The sequence below is a fragment of the Pygocentrus nattereri genome, chromosome 1 (assembly GCF_015220715.1).
Source record: "Pygocentrus nattereri isolate fPygNat1 chromosome 1, fPygNat1.pri, whole genome shotgun sequence".
NCBI classification, from domain to species: Eukaryota; Metazoa; Chordata; class Actinopteri; order Characiformes; family Serrasalmidae; genus Pygocentrus; species Pygocentrus nattereri.
In genome coordinates, this window is record NC_051211.1 from 25,932,664 (window position 1) to 25,947,149 (window position 14,486).

Below are 14,486 nucleotides of genomic sequence, written 5' to 3' on the forward strand. Positions count from 1 at the left end.
AAAAGAATATCTGAAATGTCTCACGTCTGAAAGCATGGTAGAACCTGCTAAATATATTGGTTGGCCAGTAATATCTGTTGATATGTACAAGCCAGAATGTATTGGTATTGACAGAAATTTCACTGATAATGCAAAAAAGCACACCCCTTTATATTGTCACAGCAATACAGGCTGAACTGGTAAAATACCACTTCTGGTTAAACTGACAAAACCATGTAGTTAAATTTAAATCATAGCATGAGCACAACATGAAGTGTTCAAGTGAAAATTAAGAGATAACAGTCCTAATCAAAACTTTGAACTCTGTTACTCATTTTTGAAAGGTTAAATGCATGCTTTCTTCTTATTAATCTTGAAAAATTATGCAAAACAGTTTGAGTTACCAGAGCTAACAGGCACCCAAATGATTAAAGTATCTTAGATTAAAAACAAGCACCATCCTTCAGACGATCAGGAAATGCATTACTATTTTCCACTATTTCTTAGTCTAGCAATTCTGACAGCTAGTGTTCTTACTGCAAGTACTGTATAACAAGTAAAAAGTAAACTGAAATTGGGCAACCTTGCCTCTCGTCTCTTTGCAAATGAAACCTCGGAAGTGACAGCATGACTTCTACATGCAGTGTTCGGATCCCATTACAATAAACAAAAAAATTAAAGGGTGTAAATCTAAAAATATAAAACATCACTTGACGCAAGATCAGTGTAGTCAATAAAATCAGGCACCAATCTTGTTAGACGCCTGTTGTTTCTACATTCATATTTTCATTAGCTAAATCTATGACTCAAACTTTTTGGCAAATGCAATATCAAACAGTTTTTATAAACACTGTCAAGCAAACTAATGGGTCTCCACTTCCTAAAAAGCAGTGCATGAGGGTGTGTGCGCAAAGGTGTCTGGAGAGTTGCTACGAATCCTCGTAATTGTGTCCAGCTTCTTGTACTATAAACATGAGACGCTCTGTGTACCCCTGTGGCTAACCCTAACTCCTAGGTAAGACTGACGACACAGAAAATCTCTCACTCAGATGGAATCCACAGAGATCGGACAAATAGATGTTCATTTTCAGAGCCTGGAGTGGTCACGCTACTCCAAATGACCACATTAGAGGCAGCAAGGTGGGTAAAGGCAACATTTATTCCACATAACACACAGAAAATAACAGCTGAAATTTTATGTACAAAGCACTCCAATAAAAGGTAGCTCTACCGCCCTCTCCTAAACCCACCGCCTTTCCCTCCTCTGAACCTTCCTCCTTTCACTTTCTTCCTCACACCGCTGGACTGTTCGGCATCATCACCATCATCCTCTCCTCCTCTTGGTCTTTTCCTTTTCTCCCCCTGCTCCTTCATTTCCTGCAGAAAGAAAAGACACCAACAATCACCAAAAAGTGTCTGAAAACATAACCCAGATAGAACAGTCCGTAAATACACAATACTCTTTTTTTAAGCTGAAAGTGACCAGCGGCCACACTAAACTGGTGGCAAACTGCAACTTGCAAATCTTTAGAGTTGAAGCTGTCTGGGAGATAAAACAATAAGGATAATTCTAAGTCAAACACTGTAGGTGCACAATGAGCTATTTTTGATAAACCTTTGCTGTTCTGTTCCATAAACCGGAATTAGAAGCAAATGCTTAAACTTAAAATTATTCCTAGTTGCTTAATACAGTAAGTGGTAACAGGCACCTTTTATTTGCTACCTGGGGAGAGAAAATAAGTCCAGCTGTTCTCTCAACAACAGCAGCAATAAGCAGAGTTCTAGCGATTTTCAGTTTTTAAATAAAGCGGAGTGGAACAAAGACTGCAAACCTGAGGAGAAACCAGTTTTTTGGAACTGGTTAGTCCAGTTATTCCAAACTGAGTCGTAATGCAAAGCATTACAGAGACTCCAGAGCTTAAACATTATCCAGATTTATTTATTAAACTGAGCCTTATGAAATGCACAATAAATGATTATCAATATTGACTGAGCAAATTCTATTTACTTTTTAAGTGTATTAATGTTTAACTGCATTTATTATATTGTTAAATGGTGCTTTTATCAGCACACAAATGGTTACTGTTCAGATAAATGGTTTCAAACTATTTGCTTATGTGCCAAACACTTTTGCACAGCACTGTATATCATGGTACTTTTTAGGCAAATCATCCAGCCCAACTAAAACTATTGTCTCAGAGCTCACAAGCATGAAGTGTAAAAATGTGAAATTTGAAAGTGTGAAGCCTGAAAAGTGCACATACAATACGAGCAAATCTTTGAGCTTCGTTCACTCGCTCCACCAGCATCATCACTTCCTCTTCCTGGGTTGGGAAGGCAGGAAGTTTCTTCCCAATTAGAGCCTCAATACGCTGAAAAAGCTCCACATCATACCTAGGCAAGGCATAAAGTGCAGTCAGTATAAATGCTGTTCAGTGCTTAAACCATAAAATGCTATCATGTTCCGTTTCATAAAAAAGGTCTACGGTGAGACAATTTACATTAAGACTTGCAGTACTTACTCACAATTTCTCTCTGTACAACAAAAAGTATTTTGTTTTTTTCAGTCAGTATTTTGCCACTCTTCTATAACCAGTCTGTGCAGCTTCATATAATTTAAAAAAAAAAAATTGCATGGCTAAAGCCAGGCACAGACTGTGAGATTTTAGATATCTTGTTCTTTGGTGACAACTCGCACTGCATCTCTGGAACGCTCACCATGATTTATATGCGTATTAAAAGGTTCAGTCCGACTGACATGACAAGACATATGAGTGCTCATGCTGCATGTGAAAAGCAGCCCCTATAGACAGCTCTGTGTGTTAATCAGTGTAGAAGCAGTGGGTGTGACTATGGAGTTTTGGGTAAATCGGTTCATGAGAGTGCTCAAACTGTGAGATAAGCGACAAGAAATCCATCTGATCATCCAACTGCTCAATCGAGGCTCAGATGGGCAGTTAATAGTCACTTCTCTTTGTGGATGAAGCTAAAATCTGGCCTGATCCTGAAAGTCAACTGGCTCTGACAAAATCAGCCTTAAAAATGGGCTAAAATAATTTTAAGACAATGCCTTTAAGACAAGGCTCCAACACCAAACAGCCAACACCCCCCGCCACCACCACCACCCTGAAGGAGTAAGAGGCTTAGGAAATGTGTGTGTGTGTCTGTGTGCAAAGGTGACAGACTTCAACAGAAAGATGTTGGATATGAACAGGAAATTAAGCTGGCTGATTTGAACAGGAAGGGATACATGGTATGGTGACAGAATCTGAAAAGTAAGTGAAGTATGACTAACTGTGTTACAAAGGTGATTGATTTCCCTGATCGTCCAGCTCTTGCTGTTCTGCCCACACGATGGATGTAGTCCTGAGACAAACAAGAATATTACAATTAACACATTTGACATTTCCACATATAAATACACCATTACAACCAACTCAACTGAATCTTCAATTCAAAGATGCACTACATAGACAAAAGTATTGGGACACACCTCTTAATCATTGAATTCAGGTGTTTTCACAGTCACTACCACAGATGTATAAAAATGAAGCACCAAGCCATGCACTCCGGTTTTACAAACTCACTGAAGGGCTCAGTGAAAGGAAATCTTAATGCTTCAGCATACCAAGACCTTGGACATTTGTATGCTTCCAACCATGTGGGAATTTGGGGAAGGCCTTTTCCTGTCCCAGCAGGACTGCCCCACAAAGCAAGATCCATAAAGACATGGCTGGAAGGTCCACAGACACATGTGGAAATTGACTGCCCCGCACAGATCCCTGACTGCAACCCCACGACACACCTTTGGAATGAACCAGAATGGAGATTGCGAGCCAGGCCCAGAGCCAGACTTCACAAATGCTCTTCTGGATGAATGTGCCAAATTTTCTACAGACACACTCCAAAATATGTCATCCTCTACACTGCAATCATTCACGTTTGCTAAAATACTTTAAGCAGCAGACGACCAGTACCTCTCAGCATTTTAGCTTGTCATTTTACTTGCTGATTGTGGTGTTCAATTCACATTCACATAAGCTAAGATGCTGAATTTTGTCATCTCTCTCCCCCAATAAGAAGTGCAATAAGTGCAGGTTTCTAGTGTTTCTACTGTTTCTACTGTGTGTAACCTTACCTTTAAGAAAGAAACAAAGACAGACAGTGTTCATGTAATTTTACCTTTGAGTGTGTAGGAATATCAAAGTTAATAACACAGTCCACATGAGGAATGTCCAGCCCACGGGATGCCACATCAGTGGCCAGCAGCACAGAGCGGGATTTTGACTTAAACTTGTTTAAAGCTCCCAGACGTTTACTCTACAACACACACACACACACACACAAACAATGCTTACACCATATTACTGAACTAAGCAAATAGTACTGCATTATAGAGATGTACAGTTGGTTATCTTGCACACTCAAGTTCCTGGCTGTATTACAAATGTAGTCACCAAATATTTTCATTTGTGGATGTTGTACTGAATGCTGTCTTGAATGCAAAAATAAATAAATAAATAACTACACTTAAAAAGATTTTACTTTTAACCTGTTACACAGCAAATTTTTCAATGTTTCACCACAACAAATTCATTATGACAGTTACATTAGAGAGTTACCTGACTCATCTGCCCATGGAGTGGGACGGCAGTGATGCCCAGGTTTCTGAGTAACAGTGCCACACGCTGGGCATTATTACACGTACCGCAGAAAACTATAAAGGAGTTTCCTGCCAGCTCATTCAGGATGGACACAAGATAACAGTCCTGTGAGAGAAAGACAGCATATTATAAGAAATACAAGCCTGAAATAAAATTAACTTCAATATGAACCTGTAATAAAGCTTTGGCAGGTGTGTGTCTAACCTTGTATTTTGCTGGGATGAATATGTAATACTGCTGTAGTTTGTCCACTGTGGCATATTTGGTGGAAACAGCACATTTCACTGGGTCTTTTAAAGCTGCTCTCTGCAACTTTTGAACCTAAAGACCACAAACACAAACACACACACAGACACAAAGAGAAGCTCAAGGCTAGTCTGCATTATTGATCTGTTTCCTCTACAATAACAGGCTACACAGCCCGTCCAGCCAAACCTGAGATACAGACATTAGGATGCAACCTTTCTGTTTGTGAGAGAGAGGAGAAAGAGAGAGTAGAGAGGGAGATATTTGTTGGGAAGCTGTCTGTTCGTTCTCTCTGCTACGCACTGTAATGCTAGCTTTACCACACCAACTCTCATTCTCATCTAGTTATTTTACTTGCATCAAGTTTAACTTAAGCAAATGGAACCAGAATTAAATGCAGACGTGCTTTGGAACAGGGGTTCTCAATGTTTCCTAAACCAAGGCTCACCTGCTTATAAGTACGTAGCAGCCCACAGGAAAACTCAACAGCAATGATCAACCTTACTATATATCTGCTCTTCAGGATTCCACTTGTGCTGCTGATGCTCTGCCAAAAAACACTCCTATCCATGAACCAAAATTACATGCGGATCTTCACTATTATTTTATTTTACAGCAGCTCATGCTGTAGAAACGAGAGCAAATGAGGGTCTGTCAAGAGTGAAATATCAAAATAGGCAAATTATGCTAATGGTACAGTGCTGACATGCTGATAAGAAGACAGTTTTGTTGACGAGTTTATATCATCATAGACCGCATTCCCATCAGTAGTGAACTGAACCAGGGTTCGGTTAAAGCAGACCGAGACCTGTGTGCCCAGCTGCACTCAAACTTATGATGTGCAATGTTTTTGTTTGCATGTATATTGGTTATAATTTGAAAATGATTGCTTCTTCAATTCATAATTATTCAATTGATCTTTTTACCCCACTTAGGTTTTTATGACTTAAAGTGATGTTACCAGCCCACTACAAACTACCACCTCCCTGGAATTAAGACCCATGGACAACTACAGCATGTCACAGAACACAGGTTGAGAAATGCTGCTTTAGAACCAACTAATTCCAAAGTCACTCACTGCAGTAATACAACCAAGCTAAAATGATCCTCCTTTGCACTACAATAAAGCTCTGCTGATCGTTCTAACAAAATTTTAACAATAAATGATCTTAAACACTGGAGTTAATGTATAACTACGAATTCACCCTATAATCCTGAAGGTTGGCACACAGACTGCCGTTCTCCACAATAACAACAATAATCTTGGCTAGCTGGTAGCTAACAAAATGGCAGAGAGAGATTTAAAGATGAACATTGATAATATAGAGACAATCTGACTTATTTGCATTTGAGCACTCCAGCTGATTCCCTATTGCATTTAATCAGCAACAACAAACTTTCAACACTAAAAAGTCGCTAAGCTGAAGTCAGGTTCTTGTTCGAATTTTCCTGTTTTATCTTAAATGGTGCAGAAGTTACATTCTGGCACTTCAGGCAGTATTTAAGGTGGAAAGGAAAAAAAATTGAACAAGAAGCTGGCAAATGAGAAACTGAATTCAACTTTGTAAAAAGACAAATGTTGAGACTTTTTTCAGGAAACTTCCATTTTTTGGGAAGTTGATGGAGATGTGAGATAATTGGCTACAGCTGAGCTAAACCTTAAAGCAAATTAAGTCCATGGTTTTGTTTATATTTTTAAGCTTATATAAACACAATAGCACATACTGACACACATTTACAGCCAAGATGGTGTAATGGACATAAAATGTTGTGGCTCCGAGGTGGTTAGATTTTTGTTGAAAAGACAAAATGGCTTTTCTTAACATTTGGGTTGCTGACCCCTGGCCTATAGCGGCTAGCTCTAACCTGAAAAGAAAGGTCTTCTGATCCCTGTCTACGGCCAGACAACAGGAACAGAAAAGGGTAAATAATAAATAATAATTTATTTAATTTAAATTTAATAATAATAATAATAATAATAATAATAATAATAATAAAGTGTTTTGTTCTCTTTTACTGTTAAAACACTACGCTATAACTGGGCCTTTAAAAGGCCACAGTTGTGTAAAACCCTACTGTGTAAACCCTACGGCTCAGTCGTTCACAAGCAAGGACGGGGCGAGGTTCACCACTTTGTGAACTTTGTCACGCGTGAGCAAATAGTCCAACAGTTTAAGAACGATTCTCAACGTGCAACTGCAAGGAATTTAGGGATTTCATCATCTACAGTCCATAATATCATGAAAAAATTCAGAGAATCTGGAAACCAACAGTGAATGCCCGTGACCTTCGATCCCTCAGGCAGCACTGCATTAAAAAACGACATCATCTGAGAAGGACTGACGCAAAGTGGAAAAGTGTCCTGTGGTCTGACGAGTCCACATTTCAAATTGTTTTTGGAAATCATGGACGTCGTGTCCTTCGGGCCAAAAAGGAAAAGGACTCTCCGGATTGTTATCAGCGCAGAGTTCAAAAGCCAGCATCTCTGATGGTGTGGGTGGGTGTGTTAGTGCCCATGGCATGGGTAACTTGCCACTGTGAAAGCACCATTAATGCTGAAAGGTACATACAGGTTTTGGAGCAACATATGCTGCCATCCAAGCAGCGTCTTTTTCAGGGACATTCCTGTTTATTTCAGCAAGACAATGCCAAGCCACATTCTGCACGTGTTACAACAGCGTGGCTTCATAGTAAAAGAGTGTGGGTACTAGACTGGCCTGCCTGCAGTCCAGGCCTGTCTCCCATTGAAAATGTGTGGTGCGTTATGATGCGCAAAATACGACAACGGAGACCCCGGACTGTTGAGCAACTGAAATTGTACATCAAGCAAGAATGGAAAAGAATTCCACCTCCAAAGCTTCAACAATTAGTGTCCTCAGTTCTCAAACGCTTATTGAGTGTTGTTAAAAGGAAAGGTGATGTAACACAGTGGTAAACACGCCCCTGTCCCAACTTCTTTGGAACGTGTTGCAGGCATCAAATTCAAAATGAGTGAATATTTGCAAAGAACAATAAAGTTCGTTTGAACACTAAATATCGTGTCTTTGTAGTGTATTCAATTGAATATAGGTTGAAAAGGATTTGCAAATCATCGTATTCAGTTTTTACCTGCCTGAAAAAAATGTACACACTTAGAAAGAAAAACTTCTGTGAAGGTACATTGTTTCAATCATGGTAACAAACACTGTAAATGTACCTTCAAAGATATAACAGTGGTTTAAAGATCTGATTGTGTACTTTAAAAAGTTTGGTCCAGGGGGTAAAGTATTTACTATGCTACTGCATTTACAGTTGTATAAACCAAGTATAAACCCTGTTTTCCTCACAGTGAAAAAGGCTAGTCATGGTAGTGGTGGGATGAGATGACAAACCTCATGAGGGTAAGTCCAGGAAATTCCATGATTTTTCCAGCCATTATTAGGCCTGGAAAACCCAATTTTTATATTACATAACTTCTGCAGGTTGTTCAAATGTGTACAAACCCTGAGAATTACACTGTGTTGTGGAGTTCAGCAGAATTCAGCAATGTGACATCTTAGCTTAATTTCCAAAAAAAAACATTTCAGTTACAAATGAGGCAGTGTATGTTTGCATTTGGGAATACTCATACCTTTTTAGTCATTGTGGCAGAAAAAAGGAATGTGCGTCGGTCTCTGGGAATAACCTTCAAAATCTTATCCACCTGACAGAGACACATTAAGATCAAAATTCAGTGTTATTGGAGGCTTCCGTGTGTTTCTCAGACACACACACACTACCACAGCGCACAGAAACAGAACAGCAAACATTTCAATTTGGAAACTTTCAGATTTGTACAAACAGGTTACACTAAAGCAACTTTTAGATGCATTATTTATTTATTTATTTATATTACTGACTGCAGCAAGAAAAGCATCTGGTCAGAGTTCTTTTTCAGAGATTTTACCTCTGACTCAAAGTCCATGTTGAGGATTCTGTCAGCTTCGTCCATGACCAAGAACTTCAGCGCTCGCAGATTAAATCCTTTGGTGTTCTCCAGGTGGTCTACCAACCTACCAGGCGTTGCTGAGAGAGCGAGAGCGAGAGAGCGAGAGATTTTGTACTTTTCTACTAAAATTAAGTATCCCATTACATCCAGAGAGAGATGGGACTACTCAAACTCACCAATCACTACGTGAGGTTTCTTTGCCAGCACCAGAGCCTGTGACATCATGTCAATTCCACCCACAATGACAGCTGTAAGAAAACACACATAAAATTCCCACTTCATACATTTCCATTTAAAAACAGGTTTAACAACTACACAGCACAACAGATTGCATAAGACATTGTAACGTACTCTAAGTTAAGTGATACTTTTTTAATCCCACAAACAGGGAAATTCCACCTCCGCATTTAACCCATCCGTTAAGTGAAACACCACATACACACTAGTGAATACACACACACTAGGGGGCAGTGAGCACACTTGTCCGGAGCGGTGGGCTTCCCTATCCATGGCGCCTGGGGGAGCAGTTGGGGGTTAGGTGTCTTGCTCAAGGACACCTCAGTCAAGGACTGTCAGCGCTGGGCAACCTTCCAGTCAGAGGGCCAGTTCCCTAACTGCCCCCTTAACAGATCAAACAAAATATCTACCGAATTAAAATCCATTCAGTAAAGCCTTGTGTACAATACACAACTTTTAAAGTCTTTTTATAGAGATTTGTGGATATAAAGATACTGCCAGTAGAGTAGTTTTAGAGTTTCTGATGTAAAAGCACTTGACTGTGTTTGTGCCTTAATCTCAATATATTCATCTTCACTACATAGAGTGTCTTCTCTTAAATTCTATCTATTCGTTGTATTTACTTTTTCTCTCCCAATTGTCGACTCCAGCCCCTAAAATCTGTAAGCTAAAGTCATCCAGCATAGACTAGGCCAAACTGAGAATCTGGTTTCCTTGTTCAAACAAACCTGATTGAACTAATTTGTTACCTGCCAAGGTTAAGAGGTTTTTCTTTAGAAGGTAATGTATGAAGAAGTTATGGTGATAGAACAAACTGTGAAATTATGAGCAGTCTATGAGTACTTAAATGAACCTAACAGACCCCAACTATTCATATCATTCACACACATAATTTCTCCTATATTTGGGATCCAGTACAGCTTCAGCTATTTTTCTGCTGTGCTGAAGTAATATGTCCACGAGGCATGTGTTTGTACACACAGAGAAAAGGCAGTGATCCAATATTCAATGAGTCAATATTCACATCACCGTTCTCCAATAATCCACAAGTGTGTGTGGAAATGAAAGTAAAACTGCCGGTTCAGTTCAAAATTTTGTGGGGCCTGGGTCACATCTGGTGTTTCTACAGCCTCAGTCAGAAAATTTGTTTGGGTTCAGACCAAAGATTTTTCCAAGCTGGATACAGCACACAACCACAAGAACTTCAATATAAGGAGGCAATAATGGCCCACACACACACACATACTACAGATCATATCTAAAACAATACTGACAGCATATAAAACAATACAGACTACATACAGAATACAGGGCAATACGTGGTGTTAACCCTCTATTTAAGAAACACCTCTTAAACTTGGCAGTTAACAAAAGTTGAATCAGGCTCGTTTGAGTAAGGAAGTCACCAAACCGCTGGTCACTGGTTCTGCAGGACTGGATTTGAAGATGTTAACCAAGTGAGTGCAAATGTCTATCAAAGCAGCATGAGAAAAGAGGCTGTGCGCGTACCCGTTTTGACTCCGATGGTGGAACCCAAAGCCTCAAACTGTTCTCCTATCTGGAAGGCAAGCTCACGTGTAGGCGTAAGAACAAGTGTATGGAGACGCTGCGGGTGGGACAGCAGGGACTGTAGTATTGGCAACGCAAATGCTCCTGTTTTACCTGAACCTGTCTCAGCCAATCCAATCACATCACGTCCTAAGTGCAGCAGAGGCAGAGAGAGGCAGAGAGAGAGAGAGAGAGAGAGAGAGAGAGAGAGAGAGAGAGAGAGAGAGAGAGAGAGAGAGAAACAAAGAAACAAACACAAACTGAAGATTAAATATTAGCAACAAAGACTGCATTCACATTTTATATATATATATGTTTTGCTCAGATCAGATCTTACTGCCTCGATAATTCACATTTGTAAGTGTAAATGACTCCTATCTGTCTGTACTGTGAATCAACCTGTGACCTGAAACAGCCCACATGCACACAATAGTGCCACCTGACTGATCCAACAAAAACAAATAAATCAACAAGCAAGCAGCATAAGCCTTAAAGTTTGTGTTGTTGCTAGAAGTTGCTACTTCTTCCATGCTGCTAATGTGGGATGATGACAGGAACTCATGCACGTGCAGTGGGCATAAAAACTTGGCAATAAGAGTTACGTTATATCTATTTAGGATCACACATGATATCGGCTCAGATCTGACAGGAAAAGATTAGATTTGTGCGTCCACACAGTTCTGGACACATCGGATTTACATCACATTAAGGAAGAAATGGATTTGAGCCACTTTCTTCCTGACAAATTTCGCTACCGTATTAGAATAAAAGTGCCGGAAACCGTCTGTTTTCATTCATTTAAGACCTACAGCAGCAGGACTCACCTTCCAGAGCCACAGGAATGGCCTCTACCTGGATCTTAGTCGGCCGCTTCCAGCCCAGCAGGTCACACGCTTCACACAGCACTCCTGTAACTCCCTACAACACACACTGCTCGTTACAATAACGCCTAAGGAGGACAGCGTCTCACCCCACAGACACTCACCGCAGGAGAAGAGACGCAGCAGGGGGTTCACTGAATGTTACAACAACACTGCAATATACATGAAACCTGTTGTTACATTAACACGGAGACATGGGGGACTTGGCAGAGAGAGGAGAAGATAACCCAGACATCACAATGTGAAACATATGAGTCAGCTAACAAACACCCTGGGATCAAACGACATTACTAAAACTTACTACATACTCATATATCGCTGTTGTCGGAACAAAACCTCGTATCTCCATTGCTGTCGTTTCCCAGTTTTTGGCGTAATTTGAAAAAGCCTGCTGCTCTTCACACTGTGTGTAAATTCCACGCTGAATGGACCAAAAGAAACGGCCCAAAAAGACGTGGAAAGACGTCTGGTTCCATTGACTTCCATTAAAAGTAAAGTAGGTTTTTTCCTTCTCCTGTAAAGTTACCATTTTGAAGATACGAGGTTTTCTTCAGACAACAGCGATAAATAAGCTTCTGTAAATAAACTAATAAGCTCAGTTTAGGAGAAAACACTCACAGACTAGCTGGGTTAACTATGTACTCGAGTTATATAAACAGCAGTAGCGTTTCCATTTTTTCATCTTTAAATCTTTTTACCAACTCTTTGAAGCTCGTGTTTCCTTCTGTTTCCTCTTCATTGCTGTTTTCTGCTTTTTCTTCATTTATAGCGTTTATTTCTGTCTCGTTTATCTCGTGCTCCTCCGCCATGTTTTCTACAGCGTGTTCTGCGTAGAAGCGGAAATCTTCGCAATGGCTTCTGGGAAATGAAGTTCACAAAATGTGACGCCCGGCGCGCACAAGCGGTTCACAATCACAGTCCTGGTGTGACTGTAATGAACAGGTCTGCACTATTTTGTACTGTGGCTCCTGAAAGACAGCCTGCTGTGTTCCGTAGTCTTAGTCTTATCACTACTGCAGCGCTCTGCGGCCTGTCTGGCTCTGTGGATGTTGCGCCAAAAGTTTTAATCAAATATTAAATTACACAAGCAAAATACTGGGTATCAAAATGTCCAAAACAGGTTGCAAATACAAATAATGAGAGTTAAATCAAACTTTATTTTCCAAAAATATCACTCCTTGTTTTCTTTCATGCTGGTATAAATGTATTACTCAGTTCTCCGGCCTCTGCTTCTGACTTTTGTCACTTTTCAACAGGGGGTAGGTCTTAGAAGAGGACGTTCGCCTGCACTCTCTATTGGTCAACTGATTTTAAACAGGTCTTCTGAACACAAACACTTGGCATGAATCAGCTCAACAGGGCAGAACGTGTCATATTGGGTACAGCGCTGGACTGGCATGTCTGACATTATGATCAATGTTTGTCATATTCGTTTTAAATGATCAATGAACTGCATGTTTATAGGTCCCGTGTCGACCTGTATTTAGTAATATAACTCTTATTTTGAGCGCTGAAGAACAAATTGAGCTATGAATGAAAAAAGCCTTTCGGCTAGCTAGCCTAGCAGCATCCTTTATGTCTAACTAGGCAAGCCATCCTGGTAATGTGGAGATGTAGTAATATGAAGATGTAGAAATGTGAAGATGTAGTAATGTGGAGATGTAGTAATGTGGAGATGTAGTAATGTGGAGATGTAGTAATGTAAAGATGTAGTAATGTGGAGATGTAGTAATGTGGAGATGTAGTAATGTGGAGATGTAGTAATGTGAAGATGTAGTAATGTGGAGATGTAGTAATGTAAAGATGTAATAATGTGGAGATGTAGTAATGTGAAGATGTAGTAATGTGGAGATGTAGTAATGTGGAGATGTAGTAATGTGAAGATGTAGTAATGTGGAGATGTAGTAATGTGGAGATGTAGTAATGTGAAGATGTAGTAATGTGGAGATGTAGTAACGTGGAGATGTAGTAACGTGGAGATGTAGTAATGTGAAGATGTAGTAATGTGGAGATGTAGTAATGTAAAGATGTAGTAATGTGGAGATGTAGTAATGTGGAGATGTAGTAATGTGAAGATGTAGTAATGTGGAGATGTAGTAATGTGAAGATATAGTAATGTGAAGATGTAGTAATGTGGAGATGTAGTAATGTGGAGATGTAGTAATGTGAAGATGTAGTAATGTGGAGATGTAGTAATGTGAAGATGTAGTAATGTGAAGATGTAGTAATGTGGAGATGTAGTAATGTAAAGATGTAATAATGTGGAGATGTAGTAATGTGGAGATGTAGTAATGTAAAGATGTAATAATGTGGAGATGTAGTAATGTGAAGATGTAGTAATGTGGAGATGTAGTAATGTGAAGATGTAGTAATGTGGAGATGTAGTAATGTGAAGATGTAGTAATGTGGAGATGTAGTAATGTGGAGATGTAGTAATGTGAAGATGTAGTAATGTGGAGATGTAGTAATGTGAAGATGTAGTAATGTGGAGATGTAGTAATGTAAAGATGTAATAATGTGGAGATGTAGTAATGTGGAGATGTAGTAATGTAAAGATGTAATAATGTGGAGATGTAGTAATGTGGAGATGTAGTAATGTGGAGATGTAGTAATGTGAAGATGTAGTAATGTGGAGATGTAGTAACATGGAGATGTAGTAATGTGAAGATGTAGTAATGTGGAGATGTAGTAATGTGGAGATGTAGTAATGTGGAGATGTAGTAATGTGAAGATGTAGTAACGTGGAGATGTAGTAACATGGAGATGTAGTAATGTGAAGATGTAGTAATGTGAAGATGTAGTAATGTGAAGATGTAGTAATGTGGAGATGTAGTAATGTGAAGATGTAGTAATGTGGAGATGTAGTAACATGGAGATGTAGTAATGTGAAGATGTAGTAATGTGAAGATGTAGTAATGTGAAGATGTAGTAACGTGGAGATGTAGTAATGTGGAGATGTAGTAA

At 39.5% G+C, this 14,486-nt stretch overlaps 1 protein-coding gene across 1 annotated transcript; it reads right to left on the reverse strand.

Moving 5' to 3' along the window:
* Window positions 1-1,119: 1,119 nt before the first annotated feature.
* ddx47 (DEAD (Asp-Glu-Ala-Asp) box polypeptide 47) lies at window positions 1,120-12,416 on the reverse strand. The gene is made up of 12 exons (XM_017708459.2): window positions 12,221-12,416; window positions 11,466-11,559; window positions 10,603-10,791; window positions 9,033-9,104; window positions 8,815-8,933; window positions 8,500-8,571; window positions 4,848-4,964; window positions 4,602-4,748; window positions 4,162-4,299; window positions 3,275-3,345; window positions 2,244-2,373; window positions 1,120-1,356 (listed from the first exon to the last, which is right to left on the reverse strand). Exons 1-12 carry the CDS (start codon window positions 12,329-12,331, stop codon window positions 1,207-1,209), a joined length of 1,410 nt encoding a protein of 469 aa, XP_017563948.1. The 5' UTR covers window positions 12,332-12,416; the 3' UTR covers window positions 1,120-1,206.
* Window positions 12,417-14,486: the final 2,070 nt, after the last annotated feature.